The 25,914-nt window shown below is 44.5% G+C and overlaps 3 protein-coding genes across 3 annotated transcripts in view; 1 reads left to right on the top strand and 2 right to left on the bottom strand.

The window, feature by feature from the left end:
• T265_00205 (hypothetical protein) overlaps positions 1 to 25,914 on the top strand; it is a gene marked incomplete at both ends in the record, with an annotated part of 85,257 nt that overhangs the window by 40,170 nt on the left and 19,173 nt on the right. The window contains 14 exons of the mRNA XM_009163913.1: positions 3,752 to 3,986; positions 6,223 to 6,535; positions 8,066 to 8,270; positions 8,354 to 8,545; positions 8,706 to 8,923; positions 11,528 to 11,725; positions 15,221 to 15,423; positions 16,107 to 16,317; positions 16,473 to 17,109; positions 19,310 to 19,459; positions 20,633 to 20,782; positions 21,807 to 21,997; positions 22,222 to 22,366; positions 24,096 to 24,320. Coding sequence (XP_009162177.1) covers positions 3,752 to 3,986; positions 6,223 to 6,535; positions 8,066 to 8,270; positions 8,354 to 8,545; positions 8,706 to 8,923; positions 11,528 to 11,725; positions 15,221 to 15,423; positions 16,107 to 16,317; positions 16,473 to 17,109; positions 19,310 to 19,459; positions 20,633 to 20,782; positions 21,807 to 21,997; positions 22,222 to 22,366; positions 24,096 to 24,320 — 3,273 coding nt within the window. The remainder of the gene's footprint in view (positions 1 to 3,751; positions 3,987 to 6,222; positions 6,536 to 8,065; positions 8,271 to 8,353; positions 8,546 to 8,705; positions 8,924 to 11,527; positions 11,726 to 15,220; positions 15,424 to 16,106; positions 16,318 to 16,472; positions 17,110 to 19,309; positions 19,460 to 20,632; positions 20,783 to 21,806; positions 21,998 to 22,221; positions 22,367 to 24,095; positions 24,321 to 25,914) is intronic.
• T265_00207 (hypothetical protein) lies at positions 12,281 to 12,541 on the bottom strand (the record flags this gene model as incomplete). The annotated part of the gene is made up of 1 exon (XM_009163915.1): positions 12,281 to 12,541. A coding segment is annotated over one exon (261 nt), but the record flags the coding sequence as incomplete, so codon positions are not given.
• Positions 13,570 to 18,344, bottom strand: T265_00206 (hypothetical protein; the record flags this gene model as incomplete). The annotated part of the gene is made up of 5 exons (XM_009163914.1): positions 13,570 to 13,791; positions 13,880 to 14,098; positions 14,258 to 14,330; positions 14,879 to 14,931; positions 18,213 to 18,344. 5 exons carry the CDS (start codon positions 18,342 to 18,344, stop codon positions 13,570 to 13,572), a joined length of 699 nt encoding a protein of 232 aa, XP_009162178.1.

Below are 25,914 nucleotides of genomic sequence, written 5' to 3'. Positions count from 1 at the left end.
CATCTGGACATTCGAACATGTCCATACTTGAATGATTTGATTGATTTCCCCCCACACTTCGAAACACGACCCATTAACTGTCCTGGTTTTATTGATCGACTGACCCGCCTGTCAGGAATTCCCAGTCAGGTAGCGCCACGGACGTTCGAAACCTACTGGGCGCGATAACTTAGGTGCGTTCAGCCTCCGCTTGTGAAGTAGTGGTAGAACGCTGGTCTCACTCGCCAGATGCACGAATTTCACTCCCAAGCATGTGTACTACCGATGCGCTCGTTTCACCTCCTATGAGAGCCAACCTAGGATATAGTGCTCCTCCTCTTTCGTGTGAATTTATCAGAATAATTGCGCCAGGANATATATATATATAGCGAACTTATACTGTCTCATCTCTCCCTACACTCCCTCTTATCATATCGCTGACGCGTCAAGCTATTTCTTTAACCAATCTCAGGTTCTCCCTCACTCTGAGCTTGTTATGCTCATTGGATGCGTTCCTGTTCTTCACTCGATCCCATGTCTATGTTCAACGTGACGTACAAGTAAGTATAATTGAGCACAGGAGTTTATCTCTAGATCCTATCGGCTGTAAACTGTTTTTGAAATAAGTTCATTCGTAATTCGTGGAAGATGCATTAACGAAATTTTTCTTTCAGCAGGGAGTTTGGTGCAACCCCGCTTTTCACTTTGGTTTGACTCCATTTGTGGCGACCGATTCGGCTACCCTAAGACTCACTAGTAAATCCAGGTTCAGTTTGGGTCACTTTGGGGTCTTCGGGGTCAGTATCACTCCTTGCCATCAAGTTAATGTCTGTCTTTTCCGCATCGCCAGAACCCCTGTTATGCTAGCTCATCATACTCCGCGTAATAAACGCAGATTACTTTATTTTCTTGACGGAACCCATCACTCATGCGGCTTCTGGAGAGCCTTCGACAGCCCGCAACCATTTTTCTTGCGGTAGGCGCAGTCCCGGCGAGTCTAGGTAAGCATTCAGTTGAACTCCACGTTAACACCAACGTAACTTGCAAATGAACGTATTTCATCAGTTGCGTGCAGTTTGATGTTCGAGTAGAACATAAGGTTACGGGTAACTCGGGGACTGAAACAAGAGCCCAAGAGTGTGGTTACTGCGTTCCGGCAGGCAAATGTGCTGCGATATCTAGAATACCGTGCCGACTGAAAAATGAGGCGGCTTTGGTGCAACAACATCACAGACGATAAACTCGTCTACTATTCTGCTGGGTCGCCTGCTACTTCGCCAACAGCTCCTCTTCTCTTCTGGTGGTCTTTCCCATTGACGGCAACGACACTGTGGAACAATCTCATGCTGCTGAAATTTTCTACTCAATGGAATAGCCATCATTTAATTTCATCTTCGAAGGGTGTTTTACCACACTATTGAAGGTGAAAGGAAGATGGCTTCGCTGCGGAGTTGTCTATTAGAGAAAAACCAACTGAACAGTTACAGACTATTGGACAGGGGAGCAAAACACTCATATGCATCTTGCTTACAAAACTGAATATCCATCTTCTCCTTGAACGCGTCTTCCTGAACTTCCCTGGATATTCATTGACTGTTGCTCAAATGCAAGCAATTGCTACAAAGCGACTCCACAAATTCCGCAATAGATCTCACTTTTCAGGAGACACGAAGCGGATTTACGGGAAAACATGCTACTCGTATGTCTCGTCAGTAGTATCCATCGTTACACTGGTAGATCAGTTTTTTTAGTTGGTTGTTGATCTGTTTGCCTAGATGGGTGATTCGTTTGCAAACGTTCCGCCATATCACTAGTGGCAGATCACCGATACCTTTGGTTTTCGGTTATCTCTGTGTTAATCGTTTTTACGTTCCTTTCCAGATGGAAGCCACCCTCCATCATGCAATCGTAGCTCATCTTGTTGGGTTGGCTATGAAAATTTTTGAAACTCGGCATAGCTGCAACAAGGATAGTTCGACAGAACGCATTCGAACCAAGGATTTTAAGGCTATTTTGGACAAGGTACGAATCACCTTTTTACCGCCTATGCTTTAAAACTGCCCCTAAACCTATATTTTCCATTTGGGACTACCACTCTGGAGATATGCTGAGTGGTCCTCCTTAAATATTGTAAACAATCGGTGTTCGAATAGGTAGTGGTTTACTCTGTGCTCTCATATTGATTGTTATAGATTGCCACTTTATTCTCGACTCTTGTTGTCGCTACTGTATCATCAATAGGTTTGACAATTAGGCTGTTCCGAGATATCCTGCTTATTAATTCTTTAGTTTCAATCTGTGACTTGTCTAAGCCTCGCTTTCATGCAATCTGCATCAGATCTCCAACATCCTCGCGTCACTTATGGGTCCTGAGGCCCTTCCTCGCTTTCAGTCAGCCATCTGTCAATTGCCTGATTTTCCAAAAACGAACCGTTCGCTACCTTGGTCCAATGAAGTTATCAATTTCTTTGGGGAGAACCAGCGGTTACTGACAAACTCCTGTTCATGTGACCGCACCAATCCATACCAGGTACGTTTGGCTTTCAAACAGTCGTAAAAAACGTGTGCTTGTACTTGCCGTGTAGTATCTCAGCAAAAGATAGTGTAGATGAACTGGATGCTTACTATCGTCAAAATTCCTGTGACCTGTACGCTAAACGGATTTCCTTCTTTTGTTATGTGTCCCCTCCCTTCTAATTCTTTTTTCATTTCTTACCCTACTTGGCCGTTCTACAAACTGAGTGGACCTAGAATGTGTTGACTTTACTTTGCCTCTCCGTGCTGCGCAGAAGCACCGCGGCTAGAAGACACCCAATGACTGATTTGTCAACTTCCCAAAAATATATATACTGCTCTAGACTTTGTTTTCCATCGATTTTGTTTCGGTTTTCTGATGTTCTGCTTCAAACCGATCTGATGACGTCCAAGACTAATCGATTTTACCTAGGTGTACAAACATAACCTCGGGTAGATGAACTTTACGTAACTAACCCTCTTTCTGTTCACTAAGGTCACCCTCTCGGAAATGACATTTTGCGCCCTCAAATATGATGACTGCTGGTTGCAGGACAACTGTCACGATAGTTAACTCCAGTAGGGTCTCCTCTCTATTTTCACACCAACCTGGACCATAAGTAGAAATGAGCAGCTTTCTTGAAACTGTAAGTAATTTTGCTCACAAGGTTTATAGGCACTTGCTAAACGCGCCACGTAAACCTCAGCCAAAAAAGCACGCTCTTCTTGAGCTACTCGATCTGTTAATGAAAGATTTTGTTCACCTTCGAATTCCTAACAAACCCGGGTAGCGATATATGCATTTTAGATCAATTCTGAGATTTGCGCTCTTATTACCTGCTTTAGAGTGATTAACTCGTCAAACGCGCTCCCACGCGCTGCTTTATTATTTGAAACGAAGGTCGTCGTTCGGCTAAAATAACTCCAGTGCAATAATCTGGGCACCTGTTCTCTTTTACCTCTTCAGGACTTCACTGGAGTGTCTCCTGATTGCCTCTATCCTACTCGAGCGGTTGCCATGGGAACAGCTGTGTTACTCCTTTTTGAAGTGTCTACGCATAAGACATCTTATCCACCACTGACAATGACTGTTTTAATCCGTATGACAATAGCCTTTGGCTGCAAGAATTTTACCTATTTGTCATCATTACTGCGAGTAACAGTTGTTTTACTTTTTCAAACCGCATGGAGCAACGAGCTGCTCTCATTCCTTTTTTTCAAACCCAACATTCACTTCTTGTTTCTTACCCTTTCCTAGGCTTTCCGGATATTCAGCTCTTATTTCGAGAAATCGAAACTGCTGTGTTGCCCCGCATTACTTCGTTATCAGAACTGGAATCTCAACCAACTGCAAGATCTTCTTGTCAAATTCCTAGCACCTGGCAGTGATGTAGTGCCGATCGACCAGTTAGAGTTTTCCGTCGGTGCCCGACACACCCAGCTACAGCAGACCGCTGCAGCCATCTGTCAGTCCTTCAGTGTCAGTGCCCACGGTTAGTTGTTTGCGTGAACAGCCCACACAGGGCTTCATGTGATTCGTCCATTTTCCGGTCTGTATTTAGTTTCAGTGTGACATTTTTGTTTCTCTAGCACAGTGACGACGAAGAATGTGCTTCCGTGGAAGAGTGCGAAATGGCTCGGTCCCAAATTTATTTGCATTGAGATTGATAGACAGTCTCTCAAGATAGAAAGAACAGCGATATGGTAATTCGGGTGAAAAGTGTAGTTTGCGCGTACGCGTATGTGGAGGACAAAAAGCATGCTACCGTAGAAATCACAACCAAAAACGCTCGTTGGAAGTGCGTCACATTTTTCATTTGTTTTATTCCCCAACTATTTTGTCTTATTTACCAATATACAAATTCAGTGATCTTCAAAATCACTCAACAAAGCGACTGATGACAGAAACGCTATTTTGGCGTCCTGTTTCTTGCTCCACACGCTGGCAGTACCCACCTATTTCAGGTAACTCCTGTGTAACAGCTCTAAGGTAACTCCGCGCGTATCAGTTGATGTCCTTTCAAGCTGTATATGAAATTCTTTTTAAGAACAACTACTCAAAGCATGTGTCAATCAAGAGACGGCACTTCCAAGCGCGAGTTTGGCCAACCCTGAGAGTGCGCGTTATTCGCCGGGGAGTACTGTGATTCCATAAGTTCGATGCCGTACTCATACTTCTCTCTTTCCAACGTGCTGTTGATGGTCGTTATAGGAGGCGCGTTTGGATGGAGTGTATTGCTTCCCTGGCTGTACCACAACACGCGAGTTCTAGACTGATGTCTCCGTTGTCCAACGGCTTTTTTCGAGTGTACCTTCTAGCGGTTCCCTAGCTAACTGCAGAATATAAAGATTTAATGATTTTCAATTACCTTTATACACATTACGGAACAATCGACTCTGTCTATTGTTGCCTGGAGTCCATGAAGCCTGATAGTAACATCTGACATCTGGGTTGAAAATGCTCTGGAATATTGGTGGATCAGATGTGTTTAGGTGTAACTGATCAAGTAACTGTTAATCTCTTTACCGTGTCCGGCAATTGTCTTTCAAACGCACATCGGCATTCGAGGAGACATAATTATCGGACTCACTCAACCACCAGCGCACATCTAGATATCCACGGCGCTCTCCATCCGATAGACCCGTCCGCTTATTCCACATTTGACTACACCTGGGAGCTTCTGCTCTACCCGCGAACCTGAACAGCGCCAGTCAATTTCAATAGAGCTTTGCTGTATTGCTAAAGATGGTTGACCTGCCGCGATTTAGTAGCCCCAACTGTGTAAGATCAGGACGAAGACTGCTTGAGGATACCTAGGCGGCAAGCATCTATCGGGCTTTGTTCTTCTCATGCTCGTTTCTTGATGGCGTGTGAAATCTTGAGGGTTCTGTATACAATTTATTGTGGAATCTTAGTGCGGAGTGGTCTATCTTGGTGTGTTACCCACGAGCGTGTTCTTTGGGTGAGTCGTACCTGCCGAGTTCAATGAAAGCCACTACTTCTCCAAAGGTAACCGATCGAATTTTGTATACTTACTGCATTTTTTAAACATCATCATGCGCCATGGATGGATAGGATGACTCACATCGCTTACTTTACGACCAACTATTCACCACCGGATTGCGGACAGCGCTCTTTAGTATTGATAACTATTTTACCCTTCACACAGCTTATGGAAGCAGAATTGGAATTGTGAGAGCGTATTACAGCTCCAGCTTAACTTGAAGACCCTCCCTGATATACGACTATCCCTATTGCACGCGAATCGCTTGTTTTTCAAGTTCGTAATAAACAGATCGCACTAGACTAGTTTCATGTGTTCGTTGAAAGTGGACACCTTAGGAATTCTTGTTAGGACATGAGGTCTAATGGAATTGGGATGTTAGTTACTACAATGGAACAACAGAATAGATGCATACCACTCTCTGGATTGGTTAGCTGCCTGGAGACCTAACTCTATCGGCGTGTCCCACCAGCAGAGCCGGTGGTCTTTGCATGCGTGCACACTGAGCGGCTCATCCCGTAGGCCCAACGCTGCACTCTTCTGTTTGCGTATCGTCGTCCTATTTTGGGTGATTCACCCGCCCTTGTCCTTGACATGATAGCTACATGGCCACTGCATAAGTAAGCTCTGTCCTGCATAGCGACGTTTTATTGATCCAAGTAGACTGTAGTTCTACGGGATACTTTACCTTACTCACACACACCTTTTTAAATTGTGTTTTTAGAACTCTGCATCGTCCTGACTACCCTCTATGAACGGATTTCCTACGCTTTATTCTCTCCGGCTTTCGAATCATTCCGGGATGAACTCACTCCCGTCCTCATTGACCGTGCAACCCGTGCAGCTGGTTTGAAGTGTTTGTCTTTGCTCAAACGTCTGCTTTCTTTGTTGAGCCAAATGGAGGTCGAGGTAGAATGCAGTTGGGCTACGAAAGATGACTCTTTGCTGGGTTCCAACGAATTTTCTGTAGTCAATCCAGTGAATCGAGCAACTTGGAGATGCTTTCTCGGAACAGCGCATCTAGCTGCTTTCTGCAAGTAGGTTTTTATTTCCCGCAACTTGAATCTATCCGTCTATATTCACAAACGTTTTCCTGCGTTTGGTCTAGCACGTGCCTAATTTGCCTATTGGTGAGTAGCCACGATTGTTCCTAACTTTCCACTAGTCTCAGGAAGAATCTTACTTCTACCGAAGTACTTCAAAATCTTTTCACTGAGTGAAGCTTTTAGAATTCGTGTTCAATCGTTCGGACATATCTCGTGCTATCTATCCTTCGATTATCTGAATAGTCTACTGTTGTTTGGTGTTGCACCTGACACTGGGCATTTGATTTACTTAAATCGAAGCGAAACTCACCATTTTTTCCTCTATATGTTACATTCTTTTTCTTGTTTTCCCCCGTCTAATTCCATACGCACTGGCGGTACTTCAGCCGTCATGCCACCGAGTTGCATGGCGTTTCTGGAACGAAAAGATACCACACCTGGTTGATCACTTTATCGTCATTTTGTGTTATTTCCTTGGAGTCAACCGAATAGCGGTTTTTTTATTATGCACGAAATTGGTGTACATAACAAAGGAATACGCCACTATTCAAAATACAAACGTGAAGAGTGGGATACCCTGTCTCGAATCTGTTGCAAATTGGTCTTGAATAAACAGTCCTTTACCCTACATCCTAGTCTCATCATCGTTTGACCGGCAAACATATCCCAGGAACTTGAAAGACAATAGAGCGAGCTAATTGTCAACTCAATATACCTAACTGGTTCCTGCCTTTGCGGAGTGCTCGTTTTTCTATTGAAAAAAAAATGAGCAGCGAGATTTTTTTATGTCTATTTACAAAGTGCTCGGTGAAGTGGTTTGTACCCTTAGTCATTTCAAATGGCATCTATGTAAAAAAAATAACTTGTTGCCCCCCCCCCTTAAAGCGTTTTTTGTTAGTTTCAGGTCCTCGTTTTTTGTAGGATTAATTGGATATTTACCTGATCATGTAGTGGTTTTGCTTAGCGACATATCGCCACAACTACTAAGCCGTTTCTTTTTTATGACGTCTCGCTATTTTCCGGTATGATTCATGAGATGGGAGGACAGTAATCCTCAACAGACCCGATACGAATCCCATGCTGGAGCGTCCTGTTTGGTGTGCAACGTTGTAAGCCTGATTTCGCTCCATTCCCACATGCACACGCTGAATCGTCAAGCTTCATGTCGACTCCTCTAACAGAACCTCTCAACCTTTTTGTCCGTCCGTCATGTGCATTTTAACAAAAATCCGGTCCAATGTACTGTGATGTCTTAACCTGAAAAACAACATAAGTGAACACCTCTTGACTTCAATTGCGTTGTCACATAGGAATTCTCCAGCCTAGTTTTCGTTAACGCATCGGCTCTTTCCGAGTTCAGCGTCTGTGTTAGAGGGTGATAAAATTTCCGTTGTAAACCAAGTTAACACAAAACACTGTCACTACAAGTTGGAGTTTGGGTGATTCCCATATATAGGTCTATACTCGGAAAATATTATTGGCGCCTCCTTCTGTTGACCACTTTTTTTATCTAATTCCCAGTTCTTCCAGTGCCTCTATTGCCAGTCAAGTTTTGCATCGACTGTTTGGCGAGTGTTCATGCTCTTTGGACCCGTTGTTATCCAATAGTCATGCCTCGAATTCAATGGCTTCCTTGTCCACCATGCTACTCCCGTATTTCTCGGTGCGTAACACCGGTCGGAATACAACTAATTTCACCGAAGCTCAGCTAACTGTGCTACAACAGGTGAGGTTTATTTTTACATTCAGTTTTATGATTCACCACTTTGTTTTATAGTTTTTCATCGTCTCCAACTATTTCTGTTTCAGCTATCTGAATTGACGCGGACCGAGATCGTTCAGTTTGTAGTTGATCACGTGAAACTAACTGTATCTTCCTCGTCTGCTGAAGGCCTGGCCAGTGAACAAAACTGGCCTGTTCCCTTTATCCTTTGGCTATTAAGCTTGCCACTGACGCTCAGTCCTATCTACAAGGCCTTACAGCCGCTACTTCCAGTTTCGGTAAGTACGTCATGCAATTTTTCCCATGGTTTTATCTGCTGGTACGCGGTTCCACTCCAGTTTGAGGACGCCTGACCTTTCTGAAGATGTGTTGGATATTTTGCAGTTCCTCATACATGTTGTGACAACGTGCCTATTTCCTCTGTTACTCTCGCCTTAGCCCAGTTTATGTAAACAAATCTTCCCATGGCTGATATTGAGCGTCTTCACCGCAACCGATGAACTTTCTGCTAGCGTTAGCGAAGCTCTGAAACTCGGTCTAGCCGACGGTATTGCTTGGTCCCTGAAGCAGTCATCCGTGTGTAGATCAATCGAAGACCTCTGGATCGATTCCCTACTGGCCCTTCATACTTGGGAGCAATGGACTCGAACTAATAGGTAAATATTTTGATTCCTCGTTAGTGTATAATAAATACTTCATAAAACCTTTCGCAGCTATGCTGCATTATTGCGCTTCACAATTTAATTTCATCCATTTGTGGATCCGGTTTTAGCAATCGACCTACTCAGTCGTTCACCATCTTTCCGGCTTGGCTTGTCGCCGCCGACCGCGCGGTCGTTCTCAACCGTCCATATGCTGCACGCCTGTTTCTGGAACTTGCTTGGTTAAATGAGTAAGCAATCTCAAGATTGTGATATGCTTCATACTGACGAGTTTCACATAAGCCCAGAGTATCCACCTGCTTCATATTCTTCTAAACAACGCTTCCAACCGCCGCAGTTTTATTCGCGGGCGGGGGAAATAGGAATGATAAATATCTAGCTTGTGTGTTCTTTTCCGTACTTAGTGCTGCCGCCATCCGTTCGCATCATCTGTCTTTCAACATCCGTGTGCTTGCCCGCAGTTTGGCGGAATACGGCGTTCGTATGAACGTCTGGATTTTCACAGCACCCGATGAGTGTTTGATGTCGCTGATAATCCTTACATCTCTTGGGTGATGCCCCAAGTGTTTACGAAACGTTGTGTCTGCCGAAATGTATCAATGCTCTCGTTGCCTCTGGCTGACACAGCATCGGTGATCGGTCAAAAACTTCGTTAACCAGTGCAATCTCCACACTGGTGAAGCAATGACTTCTCCATTACTTTGCTTTCATGGAGACTGTGCATGCTATTGCCACCTTGTTAGCATCATTCCTCAGAATTGGCAGTTTTTCAGGCGAATTTGCTGACCCTTAGTTGGGAGCATTTTATCTATGCAGTCTGACCTGGATTCATCCAACACCGTCCAGTCGCACCAAACACAACATAAGGTCCATTCGACTCTATTTTTTGTTGCCTGTGGCATCGCATCTCGCTCAGTCACTGAACCTTCATCAACAAAGTTGTCACTACACAATTCGTACTACAATCCCACCAAATGTCTAGTGCTATCATCGAGCCTCGTCACCTCGTAAAGAAAGATTTTCCCGGCACTTCAGCGACCTTTTCGACCAACACTCCGTTCACCTGCGACTAATGATTAAAATTTTAGTGGAATGACTAGAATATGTCTATCCAGCGGGTGACACCCGTGACGCAAAACCAGCCGGCCTAATGACCAGCTAAGAGGTTCACAGAACAACTCACTTCTCATTTTCGGCATAGTTTCTCGCCTTGTGCACAGCCGACCAGTAAGCGATGAAGTGGTGGTGACATATCAGACTATTTTCTACTGTTCATCATGCATGACTGCCGCTGAAGCTCCACCGACCCGGTCTGTGCTTTGTGCCTCTGGCATGTTGTGTCTGTCGGGTTCAGCGTAACAACAAAATACTCCGCAAATTCGTCGAGCAGATTAACGCTTCTTATCACACTGGACTATATTTAGACGTGACGATGTACTTCATTTCTGAGGTTGCCAGTGGGGAAAGCAGAGAGGTGGCCAATCTTTGACCTGATAGAGGGGTATGAAAGCTCACGAAATTTTTGGGTGCTGGTGGTGCTACTCGCCTTCCAGGATGGGAACCGCATGATCCTCACTGCACCTGGTTGAGTACACTGCAAGGTATGGCTGCTAATGGATGTTAATTACGTTCTTGTTGTCAGTTTCTATCTGGGTTGCCTGAATGAGTATTTAGAGGTACAGGTACCTCGGAATGGTTGTAGGAAGCTAGCACTAAATCCGTTTCCGTCCACGTCCACTTTTATCTTTTCCTTCAGAGTAAGGTTCTCAAATACATCATGGTTGTACTGTCGCGAATTATCACTGTTGGAAACTGATATCATGCCGTCGGTGATGATGATGAGTTTGTCAGTTCCTCATGCCATACGTGTCGATTCCGTGGAGAACGTAAGAGATGGGTATTTCCCCTAGCATACGTAATTCACTACAGAGGCGATCATCCACATCTGTTCGTTGATTCAAAGCAGCGAAATAAGTGTCATATTGAGGGCTACGGCCAATCCGCCCTGCTGAGAACTGAGTAGTAACGCAGACAGACCCATCTGCCTTGATAGATCATCCATTCAAGAAAGTCTCACCTCTAGGACTCCATTCAATTTTTTCGATTCCAGTGTTTTTATCGAACTATACTAATTTGCGTATTCATTTGGTTTTCATGGGGGACTCAGCCGAATCTCTTATAATGCCCTTCTTTGAAGGGCTTTCAGCAACTTCATGAGTGTGTTCGCAGCTTTTACGGGTGAACCGTGGACAGGCCAAGTCGTCCCTAGTTTGTTGCCCACCATTATTAGGTTGTGTCCGAGATGGCTCGGCGGTTGAGGTGCGAAACGACTAACTGACAAGATCCGCGGTCTGAACCCGACTTTGGCTTCCCGGTTGCTTTTACCTAGGTTTAGACAGCCAGGCAGTATCTCAGCCCTCATGTCCCCTTCTAATTGTGACGCAGCTATATACCGAAAGTCACAGCTGAACAACTACTCTTTTTTACTTGGGCCACTGAATATGAAATATCATTCCTAATTTTTTCAACCGATAAACGAGAAATGATCTCCTTAAACAATGTTGACTCATTTATTGTGCCCGCTGCTCTGACACTCAGTGGTTCTCCACCCGAATGGATAACGTCACATTCAACTCGACGGCGGGTTTGGCTGGGCATATGCCGTCTTTTCGCCGACTTACCTGGACTGCGTACCGCCCAAATCGCTTTCCTCGCCCCTTGTCAGTCAACGGACGACTGCGAAGTTCAAGCACTTGCCTCTGATCCCACTGCGCACCCAATGTTTAAGGAAACAAGGTATGTTTGTTGAAGTGGATTATTCTGTTGTTGCAAGCTCAATGTCTTCTGTTTTGTCCCGAGTGTGGTANCATACTGACGAGTTTCACATAAGCCCAGAATATCCACCTGTTTCATATTCTTCTAAATAATGCTTCCAACCGCCGCAATTTTATTCATGGGCGGGGGAAATAGGAATAATAAATACCTAGCTTGTGTGTTCTTTTCCGTACTTAGTGCTGCCCGCCATCCGTTCGCATCATCTATCTTTCAACATCCGTGTGCTCGCCCGCAGTTTGGCGGAATACGGCGTTCGTATGAACGTCAGGATTTTCACTCACACCAATGGGCGTTTGATGTCGTTGATCTTTACATCTCTTCGGTGACGTCTCAAGTCTTTACGAAACGCTGTGTCTGCCGAAATGTATCAAAGCTCTCGTTGCCTCTGACTCACACAGCATCGGTGATCGGTCAAAAACTCCGGTAACCGGTGCAATCCCCACAGTGGCGAATCAGTGACTTCTCTATTACTTTGCTGTCATGGAGTTTGTGCGCGCTATTGTCACTTTGGTAGCATCAACCCTCAAAATTGGCAGTTTTTTGGCGAATTTCCTTACCCTCAATTGGAAGTGTTTTGTCTTTGCCATAGATCTTCGAACAGTCTGACTTGGATTCATCCAACACCGTCCAGTCGCGCCAAACACGACTCCACTTTTTTGTTGCCTCTGGCATCCCATCTCGCTCAGTCGCTGAATTGTCATCACCTCCATCAACAAAGTTGTTACTACACAGTTCGTACGACAACCCCAGCAAATGTTTATTGCTATCATCGAGCATAAGCCCAGAATATCCACCTGTTTCATATTCTTCTAAATAATGCTTCCAACCGCCGCAATTTTATTCATGGGCGGGGGAAATAGGAATAATAAATACCTAGCTTGTGTGTTCTTTTCCGTACTTAGTGCTGCCCGCCATCCGTTCGCATCATCTATCTTTCAACATCCGTGTGCTCGCCCGCAGTTTGGCGGAATACGGCGTTCGTATGAACGTCAGGATTTTCACACCATCCAATGGGCGTTTGATGTCGTTGATCTTTACATCTCTTCGGTGACGTCTCAAGTCTTTACGAAACGCTGTGTCTGCCGAAATGTATCAAAGCTCTCGTTGCCTCTGACTGACACAGCATCGGTGATCGGTCAAAAACTCCGGTAACCGGTGCAATCCCCACAGTGGCGAATCAGTGACTTCTCTATTACTTTGCTGTCATGGAGTTTGTGCGCGCTATTGTCACTTTGGTAGCATCAACCCTCAAAATTGGCAGTTTTTTGGCGAATTTCCTTACCCTCAATTGGAAGTGTTTTGTCTTTGCCATAGATCTTCGAACAGTCTGACTTGGATTCATCCAACACCGTCCAGTCGCGCCAAACACGACTCCACTTTTTTGTTGCCTCTGGCATCCCATCTCGCTCAGTCGCTGAATTGTCATCACCTCCATCAACAAAGTTGTTACTACACAGTTCGTACGACAACCCCAGCAAATGTTTATTGCTATCATCGAGCCTCGTCACCTCGTAAACATCACCTCCACAAAGTTGTTACTACACAGTTCGTACCACAACCCCAGCAAATGTTTAATGCTATCATCGAGCATCGTCACCTCCTAAAGAAAGAAGTAAGCGATGAAGTGGTGGTGACATATCAGACTATTTTCTGCTGTTCATCACATCATGCATCCGCTGAAGCTCCACCGACCCGGTCTGTGCTTTGTGCCTCTGGCATGTTGTGTCTGTCGGGTTCAGCGTAGCAACAAAATAAAATACAAATTCGTCGAGCAGATTAACGCTTCTTATCACACTGGACTATATTTAGACGTGACGATGTACTTCATTTCTGAGGTTGCCAGTGGGGAAAGCAGAGAGGTGGCCAATCTTTGACCTGATAGAGGGGTATGAAAGCTCACGAAATTTTTGGGTGCTGGTGGTGCTACTCGCCTTCCAGGATGGGAACCGCATGATCCTCACTGCGCCTGGTTGAGTACACTGCAAGGTATGGCTGCTAATGGATGTTAATTGCGTTCTTGTCAGTTTCTATCTGGGTTGCCTGAATGAGTATCTGGAGGTGTAGGCACTTCGGAATGATTGTAGTAGGCTAGCACCAAGTTCCTTCCCCGTGCACCTTTATTCTTTTCTTCACAATAAGGCTTTCAACTAAATCGTGTTTATACGGTGACGAAGCATCGGGGTTGAACACCGATGTCAAGCTCTCGATGGTGATGAAGTGCCAAGGTATGGCAGACATGCAGGTGCGTATTTTGAGACTTGAATTTGAAGTTGCCATACATTGGCGCTTGTATCGGAGAATCCAACCGCAATAGTCAATATGTCGCTTATATTTCTAGGCCCATCGTTTGCAAAAGTTCACTAGAACGAATAGGAATGTATTTCTGTTCGTACTCTATCACGAGAAGGACGGTAATGTATCTTCGATTTGCATCCATATGGCTGTGTTTGCTAGCCTCATGAGGGCGCTCGTGATCTTTGATCAAAAAGTCACATACGGCATTAGACGTAATTTACTGTCGATCACACCCCGTAACCATTGTTCACAGAATCTGGTCTCTCCGGGTCTGAAAAGTGCGAAATATATAGATTGTCAGGGTTCCTCAAATCTGGTTCGAAATGGTACAAGCAAGTTCAAAAGGGAAGGTTTCATCTAAACCAGATCAGGACACCTAGCAGCATGACAGTTACTCACCCGTCGGATTTTATTTGAAGCTAATGATAACGAAGGTAGAAGGAAAGCAAACGCAGAAAACTAGATGCGCGAATTTCATACTTCCACCTCAGTTTTCTGAAGCCATGTTTCTTCGCAATGATGCTGATTTCGCCATTGCCCCAAAGACCGTTTCCAATTTTTTTATGATACATCTTGGTCAAAAAATAGTACTGAAATGTGCCTCAAGCTCTCTTCATACTCTGCATAGAGTACAACAGTTGTACTCTTGCAGGGCGCTGTTCGGTTTGCCTCTAACACCGAGCACGACGTTCGGATAGTCCTCCGTTCGAATATGTGCTATCTATAGGTCTATGTGAAGTGAGGACAAAAGTTTAGCCCCTTCCCTTAACTTATCGAAAATACTTTTGTGATACACATAGAATAGTGCGAACTACTCACTTGTGCTTTGTCCGGAATGTTTCCACTTGGTAGTACACATCAACATCTTGCATCTGGCAAAAACATTCGAAAATTGGAAAGGGAAATTGGAATTAACTCTGCACTGGCAAGCTTTCACTAGCCTTATTAACAGAATATATTGTGTGGAAGAAGGCTAAACTTTTTAAGGTCCTCAGCTCAAATCTCCCAGGATAACTATGGCATTTGTCACAAACCTATCCAGTTCTTATCTGTTCTGTATGTTTCAAGTTACTCAGCGGCACAGTGTCAGCCAGTCTTCTCGCTCTTGCCTTGCATCTTATCCATTTACGCAGCACCTTTTTCACCGTTTGCTCTTTTCAGTGTCGCTGTGAACGAACTTTGTAACAACTGGGACAGGTTGCTCGGTTGGTACGATTGTTCGCTTCCGAGTTCTTCGTCGGCCAGACTCAATTTGGCTGCATGCCTTCACCGAATGGCTGCATACAATCTGGCCCAGTGCGTTTTCGACGAAAGTATACATGAGCCGACACTTGAGTCTGCAGGTGATATCCTAACAACACGAAGTGAGTTTTCACTAGTGCTCAATGGTTTGATGTTGCCTCTGCTATTTCACTGGTCGCCTTTATCTTTGGTAACTTCCTGGTGCGACCATAACACCAGTTTGACCGTAACAGCTAAGTAATAATCTTGTGGGGACAGGATGGTTTGTTCTAGGGACCCAACGGGTGTCGTTGTGTATTAGGGTAGACGTGATATGTTGATGAAAACTGTTGGATAACGGAATAAATCCTACATAGACGCGTCAGCACGGCGTCCAGTATCGTGAACGTGGTAGAATGAATGAAGTACCGATCTGCTGATGTTGTCTAGAACTTCGGAACTACAAAATTTCATATTAATGACATCATATCAACACAGCAAACTTTCTTTTCACAAACCCAATACGAAATATCCGGCCTTATTCCGAGCAGCGTTTAGATCATAAAAATATAAATTTCTCTAATCGCTTTGGGAAAACTGTCTTACATTTGACCTGACAAAGCATTCTTGTCCATCCATCATAGATGTTTCTTTTTCAGCTTGTATTTTCACTAACGTTTAAACCAGTCCATCGTGACGTTGTCCTCGCTCGTACAATTAGTTGGTGCAGCTTGTCTACCTCATTATCTCCCCCCCCCCGCATCTTTACTGTTCCCGTTAACAATCAACTTCACCTAACCCCCCCTATCCATCTCTCTCTTTATAGGTAGCTCTAGCAAATACTTTTCTCAGCTCCAAGAACTCAGAGCAGCAACTGCCTGGCGTTTGGGTCATTGGAGTAGTTCTGCCACCAAAGCTGTTGGTCCACCTCCCACCAGTTGGTCAGAATGCGGTATGGAGACAAGCTTCTACTGGATTGTTGAAGCTATCCAGCGACACGACTGGGCTCAGGTTGAGACTATCGCTTCATCTCTATGGTAGGTTGTTGAGCGTTTTAATTATGCTTGCTCCCTCGATTCACATTAGTTTATCGGCCGTGCCAAAAGTAGCTTTGATCCTTGGTCCTTTCAGCTTTTTATCCGTTTGGGTATTACCGCTCAGATTAATGATATTTTCTACGTCTTCGCTCCAGGCAAGGTTTACTGGATGATCTGAACAAGCAGCTCTCCACCAGCTTCGACCTTTTTCATGAAATCTCCAGCAGTAGTCAACAGATCAGCTGTTTGGAGCGCTTTGCTGAAGTGGCACGATCATTGAGCGTAAACGGACTACCTGAGGCTCTTCTGCAGTGGTTGAACGGACTCTTTAATGAAATCTCCCACATGGTCGATTCGGTTGCTTCACAGTCATCCTTGGTCGATTCGCTCATTGCCACTGGCTCTTTGGAACCCCTTGAACCGTTTTTAACTTCATCTTTACGCTTGGTGTCTGCATTGCTGATGCAACTTTCCAATCGCAGTGAAACACCCATTACCAGAAGCCGCGCATTTGGACTGTTAGAGCATACTTATTTCGAAGCAGCCGAAAGTGCTCTAATGACAGGCGAATTACGTTTGGTCGATCACTGGCTTCAAGATGTGGCATTGTATCGGGCGATGGCCACAAACCCTGAATCACGTCAGCCCTCCGATTGTGAACAAACTCTGCTGGTTTCACAAGCATGGCGAGAATTGCGTTCAGCTGAACTAGTGGCACAGCTCAGTTTCTATCGGGGGGAGAAGCATATCTCCGTCAGTCACCTCTACACCGGCCTGGAAACAGCAATGCATGTGAGTATCTACTACCGTGTCCCCTTCAAAATTGAACGTCCTCAACTTGAAATGCTGCGTTTTTCCTTTATCATAGAGTCAATCGAATGCCTGGAGCCACATCAGTTTCTGGAGTATATATGTATTTCTATATAATATCATCAGTTTCAGATAGAGAGGGGCCACATGCTGGTTAGGCAGACTGTTTGCTTTCCCTGCATCGCATGGACCGATGATGTGGTAATCTGACCAAAGAAGAATCACATGGCGAAATGATTTTTGGGGCTGGTCTTTTTTCGGTGCGAAGCTAATCAAATCACGGCTGATGGATAGTACCGTTGTGGTCCCCTAATGAGAGTTGAGTGGGGAATACCGTTTACGAAACCTTTCAGTGTTTGACCATTAGTGCCTCTGAACTATTGATCAGGTCCGGTAGGAACATCAGATCACTCTACAAAATCTCCCCCACCTCTACACACACACACACACACATCGTCTTTCTTGAAATTCTTTAAGCCAGAATATGTGCAGGTTAGCTGAGTACACTACGCGAAGCCTACATAAAAGCTCATGTCATACTTGACTCGCAATATGCCGATCGTAGTTGACGCTTACATTGGTGTCCATTCGGCTCCTTATTGTGCCATCGATCACTCACGATGTACCGTGATCCCTATACTCTATTGAGGCTTGTGGTTAACGGACCCGCATTTGACTTTATTAGAGCAGAATCGAATCCAGCTTTCAGGTGTCCTAGTGAGAAACAGAGAACCCAACTCACCCACATTTCGGTTCTGTCAGCAATCTGAGACGAATCAGCAAAGCGTTCTACTAAATTAATTCTGCGAGATCTGATCGTCCTACCTTAGCGTCGCAGCACTACAATACAAGTTTTGGTCTTTGAAGGCTCTCCCAAAAAAGACGATAATATAATGAGTTTATTCGCCCAAGTTGCTGGTCCCAGCCAGAGTTTCACTGCTTTAGCTGTGAACCAAGTAATGGGTAAACAGTTCCGGGCGATGTTTAACTGAGGGACACTACTAATGGTGTAAACGCGGTGCATAATCGTACGTACGTAGATCCATTCCGAGAGTGCATACCTCAGCTTTATCACCTTAACTTACTATACAGTTGTTTCCCTCCAGGTGGACTGTCTGTCCTTCGAGTGGCTTGGTCGCTGACATGGATAACCCGAAACCGGCCTCTTCTGAAACATAATCACTCCAGAAGGAAACGTTTGTATTTGTGGTGTTCATTACTATTTTTCACGAAGTGAACCGACGGAGAGCTTTATCGTCCATGTGGGTCGCAACCAAAATGACAGCTGCTCGTGATCGGTTTATCTATTAGTACATAGTTTTGCCCTTTCCTGACAGATAACGTTATTTAGGCTATGGTGAGACAATTACCTTGGTCGCACCGAACTGGATTTTTGGATGCAAATCGCCGTGAAGCTATTGAAATACACTCATTTGCATACCAATTTGGTTTGCCCGCGAGACTCACCTGAATCCCGGCTGAATCCCTCGTTTATGATGTTGAATGTTTTTTATTGGTCATTGTTCATCAGGGATCATGTCTTGTTGACTACTGGGTCCGATTATTTGTTCACTAGATGGAAAAGCGACTTACCTATGTCTTAATGCACTTCCTCTCCCGAGGATGCACTATCGCATAAAGATAGCCCTCGAATGACATGTATTGAGTAATAAAATAAAAATGGTCATTATTTTTCACTATCCTGATGTTTGGTAACCTGTCCTAAAAATGTGTTTCCGGCTTTGGTGCAGTTTGAAAACCGTGAGAAGCACGTATGATGTTGACCTCTGTCTCTCATGCAAAGTTCGCAGTCCATGGAGATTCATTTTCCCGCAATACTTGATCCATGTGGTTTCAACTCACCGCTTATTTGTTCTAGATCTCCGGAATAACTGTAGTTTATCTCCATAGAGTTGGACGGCTCGAGGCATTTCCATTGACTAGAGAAACGCGAAACCCACTATCCAAGACTAAACAGTTTTGGGGCATTCTCACTTCCATGGGGGTACAAATTCACTTGGGATAAACATGCTGTTTTAGTACCTATATAAAAATGTACCAGGCCCACCTGGAAGGCACTGTTTTTGCAAACTGACATTGGTTATTGGTTCGCTATTTTCGCCTTTCAAACATCGATACCGACTGATAACTCGCTATTTTCTTTGTTTTCTTTTATTATTAGGTTCTGAATCGGCCTCTGGAACACTGTGCCCTTCTGGTTCGCCGTGGTTTCATTGGTGCTTATATGCACTGTGTCACCACTTTGTGCAGTTGGCTATTTGCGTCCCGTTCAAAAAGTGCGGGAGATCTACTGACTAACTATCTGGAACCGGTGAGTCATGGAGGTATTTTTATCTTCTGGCTACTCTTTCTAATTTCCAATGCTTGTGTTTGGTTGTATCATTTAAAGTATTCTTCTGACATCTAATCTACGCTTACCTCCAACGAATGCGTGGTCCGCATAGAAAAGTCGTTCAAGTAGTCCACAGACATTTGTAAGTCCGACAAATTGCTCGCAGTCTCTTTCACGCGTTTTCTATTCGTCATAAACTGCATATGCCGTTATAGGCACATCGTAGACCTGAATTACTTATCTGCTATCCTTTGAAGCTGCTGGATATTGTAAGGTTTGATATTATGGCATCAAACACATCCACCCGTTCCTATCACTCTTTGATTATTCCATCTTGTAAAGCGTTGATTGTCGCTAGCGACTTTGAAACAAGTATAAAGAAAGAACGAGATTCTATGCTCATAACTACGTGCCGATTGGAAGCGACCGAGAGGCAAACAATGTATGACTTGGAAACAAAGTATAAAAACACTCATCAGTAAACAGTAAGTTTTCTTCTTCCTAGATGGGGATCCAGAGACTCAACTTGCCAGTGATTGATGGCACTGGCAGAAATGGCCCAATCGCGCAGTCAGTGGTGCTCGTGCATCAAAGCTGTCGCCTTCACTGTGTAGTTACCCAGTTCCCGAACTAACTAAACATGTCATCGCCTACATGACTTGGTTGTATGTCCCACACTCTCCCACTTTCCCGTAGTCGAAATTGTAACAGCTGGTGCCAGTCCACCCATGGTGCACGGTTTAGCTGAAAAATCGATTGATTGATTGATTGATTGATTGATTGATTGATGATTCATTTTCCCGCAATACTTGATCCATGTGGTTTCAACTCACCGCTTATTTGTTCTAGATCTCCGGAATAACTGTAGTTTATCTCCATAGAGTTGGACGGCTCGAGGCATTTCCATTGACTAGAGAAACGCGAAACCCACTATCCAAGACTAAACAGTTTTGGGGCATTCTCACTTCCATGGGGGTACAAATTCACTTGGGATAAACATGCTGTTTTAGTACCTATATAAAAATGTACCAGGCCCACCTGGAAGGCACTGTTTTTGCAAACTGACATTGGTTATTGGTTCGCTATTTTCGCCTTTCAAACATCGATACCGACTGATAACTCGCTATTTTCTTTGTTTTCTTTTATTATTAGGTTCTGAATCGGCCTCTGGAACACTGTGCCCTTCTGGTTCGCCGTGGTTTCATTGGTGCTTATATGCACTGTGTCACCACTTTGTGCAGTTGGCTATTTGCGTCCCGTTCAAAAAGTGCGGGAGATCTACTGACTAACTATCTGGAACCGGTGAGTCATGGAGGTATTTTTATCTTCTGGCTACTCTTTCTAATTTCCAATGCTTGTGTTTGGTTGTATCATTTAAAGTATTCTTCTGACATCTAATCTACGCTTACCTCCAACGAATGCGTGGTCCGCATAGAAAAGTCGTTCAAGTAGTCCACAGACATTTGTAAGTCCGACAAATTGCTCGCAGTCTCTTTCACGCGTTTTCTATTCGTCATAAACTGCATATGCCGTTATAGGCACATCGTAGACCTGAATTACTTATCTGCTATCCTTTGAAGCTGCTGGATATTGTAAGGTTTGATATTATGGCATCAAACACATCCACCCGTTCCTATCACTCTTTGATTATTCCATCTTGTAAAGCGTTGATTGTCGCTAGCGACTTTGAAACAAGTATAAAGAAAGAACGAGATTCTATGCTCATAACTACGTGCCGATTGGAAGCGACCGAGAGGCAAACAATGTATGACTTGGAAACAAAGTATAAAAACACTCATCAGTAAACAGTAAGTTTTCTTCTTCCTAGATGGGGATCCAGAGACTCAACTTGCCAGTGATTGATGGCACTGGCAGAAATGGCCCAATCGCGCAGTCAGTGGTGCTCGTGCATCAAAGCTGTCGCCTTCACTGTGTAGTTACCCAGTTCCCGAACTAACCAAACATGTCATCGCCTACATGACTTGGTTGTATGTCCCACACTCTCCCACTTTCCCGTAGTCGAAATTGTAACAGCTGGTGCCAGTCCACCCATGGTGCACGGTTTAGCTGAAAAATCGATTGATTGATTGATTGATTGATTGATTGAAAGACTCCAGGTCTTTTCTGGTGATTGGCAATCCAAAGCATACACGATGCAGCTGGCGCACAAGAAATGTTTGCTTGTATGTATTCTGCGCTGTTTTCACGACTCCCTTTAGAAGTATTCGAACTCTCAGATAATCGAATTAAAGGTCTTCAAGTGTTTATATGATTCACTCTCGTATTTGCCACAATACACAATCCCTCTTTTATTATGACACTGAAGGCAATGACCATGGCAAGACGTTGGGAAGCTACAGTTGATCCGGAAGCGCTGGCGAATTTGGCCCAGTTTGCAGATTCGCAGTTCACCACTCTTGACTCCTATCTAGCGTCTCCTGAGTTCGCCACTCGTCGGCAGTTGTTGACTGAAGCTCAACGTGACGTGGAATGCTTAACAGACCTGGGGGAGAAGAGGTGAGCTGCCTAGTTTTTATTCACTAGCAGGTTCGTACTCTATTTACATTATCTCCTTGCTCTTATGTTCTGCCTTCCCGTGCTATAATAGTTGCTTTTCCTGTCGTCTGTGTTGCATGCAGAAGCTGATCGCCTCATGTCTATTTTACTACCCTTAATGGATACTAATCTGTTCTTTTCCGATGGTTTTGATATATTCTGTTTGCATTGTTTGGGTTTTTTAGCCGCCTTCTCCGGATTCTCCAACGCCAATCTGCTCTTGAAGTGGAAGAACTGGAAGCGTTCACATCAGATGCCGACCGCTACCTCGAAGCTTCCCTTGATGCGTATGCCCAGTGCCTGGCTTTGTCAGATTCGCATGATCTACAAGTAGGATAATCCATCAATGTTTTGTAAACCGAAAGATCAATCATCTTGTTACTGAACTCTTTTTTTGTTTACCTTTACTTCTGAATATGAGCACTTCAACTACTCATGAGTTTGGTTCCCTCTAGTCTTGTATTTCCACCTGTTTGGAGCTAGCACACACGATCTAGATATCCCAGAAACTGTGACAGAAGTCAATTCTTGTCGCGCTAGGGTGCCCGATTCATATACGGGCGTCCGTTTTCTGTAGAAATACAGGTGTCCAACGCGCTGCTGCGTTGGAAATACGCTGCTAGTAATCTCTGACCAACCCTCTGCAAGCAGCTCAGCTTTGTCGTTCGGTTGCCCAGTTAAGGTTGTCGATCAGTGATAAACCGGCCGGTGAACAATTAAGCCTTCAATTACCTGTGGTAAGCAGTTTATTACGCCGTCCGGGAAATGGCCTTTTGAGACCCGTCACTCCGTTTCTCTGTGTTTGGTTGTACCTCTTTTTGTTTAGACGACTCTGTGACTGTGTGTACACTAAAGAATAGTTCAGAAGAACCTATTGTCAGCAGCTTCCTGGTTCTAATATTCTACTTTGTGCTTCAAGCTTTTACAACGGGCCACCGTTTCCCTCATACATCATTTCTGTCTTTTCACCAACGTTGACTATTTGCTTTTATCGTTGTACATATGGTCGTTTCCCAACATCTCACTCAAAGCTCCAGAGACAGTCAAAATCTTGTGTTTATAGCTCCGATTTGACAAACTTTAGTCAAGCTGATCCTCATATGCAATTTATCGCCGCAGCCTTTGTTTATTTAGGAGCGTTCGCGCAGTGTATTCCATCCTCTTACCTCACCAGTTGACCATGCTCTTGTGATCGATTGCGGATGATTGAATCAGCTGTCCAGACTTAGTCATCAGGTTTCCCAAACTGGGTTGGGTTTTGCCTAATTTATTCCTGTACTTTCGCACATCTGGGTTCTTTTGAACAAGGCGTTGTTCTTACTGGCATTTCCTAAAATTTGAACGGAATACCAGGGTAGCCAAGTTCAGCTAGCAGATTTGGACCAATCGAGGACTAATCTACTCCGGCCACAAACAGACTTACACCTTGTTCCCGGTGCCGGCTGGTACTTCTCAAACCTAAACAGCAGTGAGATACCAAAGTTCCGTTTGCGAAAGCTATGGCAAATGGTAAAATAGGACAGCTTACCCCTTTTTCATTAGCTATCGACTTTCGAAAACCGTCGGTTATGTAGAGCCTCGCGAGTCTGTTTGGCCAATCCTCCTTAGGAACTAGAACCCGGCCTTGTACATTCTTGGTCTCCCCATACCACTAATTCACGAAATTTACTACGTCGTCTGGAACGTATTAGGTGTATGATTGTCATTAGCTATAGTTGTTTGCGCATGGTAGTTCCGTGGTTCGAACCCGACCTCTGCATCTCGATTTCCCATGTCTAGGCTTGGGCAACCTGGCAGCATCCCAGCCCTCGTGCTTCCTTCTGGTGGCATGGTAGTTAGGCACCAAAAGAGTGCTACAGCTGAACCTTACCGCATGATGCGTACTCTCAGTAAGCATAACTCATATGGTTATCAAAACTCGGTATTGCGCTCATAAATATCCCTCTTGCCGGATCACCACTTGCCACCAGTATCTATATGGCTAGCTGTGATCTAAACAATGTCTTACATTCTTTGCTTTCATAGCCTCGGCTGATGTACGCACATATTTATTCTCCAGATCTACCGGCTAATATCTCTGTGGTTTTCGGCTGCTGCTGACCCTTCCGTGCAGTCCTGTCCAAACGCGAGAGCTCGAATGGTCAATCGGATAATGGCTGAACGGCTATCGGCAATCCGGTCGGATAAATTCTTACCTCTTATCCCACAACTTGCTGTGCGCCTTTCCTGTGCCTTTTTGAGTAACACCGAGGCGTCTGTGGGTTTTCAGACAACACTAACTGAGGTGAGTTTTGACAATACTTGACATGAGGTGAAATAGTCTGTTGGATCAGTTCATATAGCTTTCATCACCCCGGGAGCTGACACCAGTTGGCCGTATCGAAATTATTCTCTGTGAGGAGCTTCTTCGAGGATTATGTTTAACAGACATGTCACACTAGCAACCGATTTAAACACATGCTACAGTGCGCTAGGAAGCGCAAAACAAACGAATGGAAAAACAAATCGTTTCACACCGTTCAACGGAAGGGAAACAGGAGACTGTCGTGTCTAGACGTTTCAGAGGTTTAACCTACGACCTTGGAAAAGTCACACATTCGTTCTAAAACATCAGAGGTCTGGATCAGACGACACAACAGAACAACCAGCACTTCCTCACAGTCATTTGCGTGAGTCAAGGGCTTTGATTAAGTACCCTAATCATCCTCGCATCTGGTTTTTAGCGTAGTTTCTCAACTCATGAATTACACAAACAAAAGTACCCTCATTTCACACCTGTCGTCAAGTATCAGCGGAGTCATTTTATTCGCTGTACCCAGCATGGAGAGTATGAAAAAACATTCGATTGCTGACAAGTCTAGTCTTTATTCATGTTTCTATCATAACTACCCTCATGTTTCACGTAGTAATCACTCTTCTGTGAATTACAGTTGTGAGCGCTTCAGTTAGGCATCCAGAAAAATGAACAGTTGTACACCACCGCCAACGTCTCTTGCTTCGCACTCGCCATCTCGTCTTTATTGCGACCCTTAGACTCCCTAACATCGAGTAATTTGCCAGCAAGCTGGTCCTGTGCGCACTTTGGTTATTTTATCGATTAACGCTTACCACTACCTCAAATTCGAATATGTGATTCGCGTTCAATAACTCCTCTTACGACATCTCCGCTCTCAATACACTTTTGATGATAAACTTTGAGTGATTTTGCAGCTGCTGCAGTGAGTTGCGCCGGTGTCGGAATGGCTCTCACTTCACGAGCGAAGGCTTCTCTCCTCATTTGGGTACCCATAAACAGTCGAATCTGTCTTAACTGACTGTCCATCTCCATTGGGAACTGGCGCTCGTCGAGATACTTACTTCGACTCGATCCAAAACGAACTAACCACTGTTTAGTTCACCACTGACAGTTCATACATACCCATAATCGTCCGGGGCTACGGTGCACCAGTGATAATATCAGGTCACCTTTGGCATGTCTCTGTGGTATATTTGGCTTAGTTTCTTTTACAACTAGAACCGTTGTGCTATCTGGCTCCCCCTCCCCCAGTACTGAGCTCTCATGAAGCCACATCGATCGCATCACGCTCAGCTATCAACGAGAAGGGTCACTTCTTGACTGCCGGTCATTCTGGGATACACACGTTGATTCAGGTCATATCCTTGTGTTGCGTAGGTTTTAATTAAATTTCTCCTATAAATTTAAGGAACGAATCTATCATTTGGTTGTATACAAGCTCTGTGGTTCATGAGTAAAAATGAACCTACTGAAGTTCACTATGGAACACCGTCCCGACCTAAAGCTGCCACCTTGACGTGGTAGTCGGTCTTGAGTGCTGCAATGATCCAGCAGCCTACACTGGCTGGAACTTCGTTCCACA

This window comes from Opisthorchis viverrini (genome assembly GCF_000715545.1).
Source record: "Opisthorchis viverrini unplaced genomic scaffold opera_v5_2, whole genome shotgun sequence".
In the NCBI taxonomy this organism is placed as follows: Eukaryota; Metazoa; Platyhelminthes; class Trematoda; order Opisthorchiida; family Opisthorchiidae; genus Opisthorchis; species Opisthorchis viverrini.
This window is presented reverse-complemented; position numbering and strand designations above follow the sequence as displayed.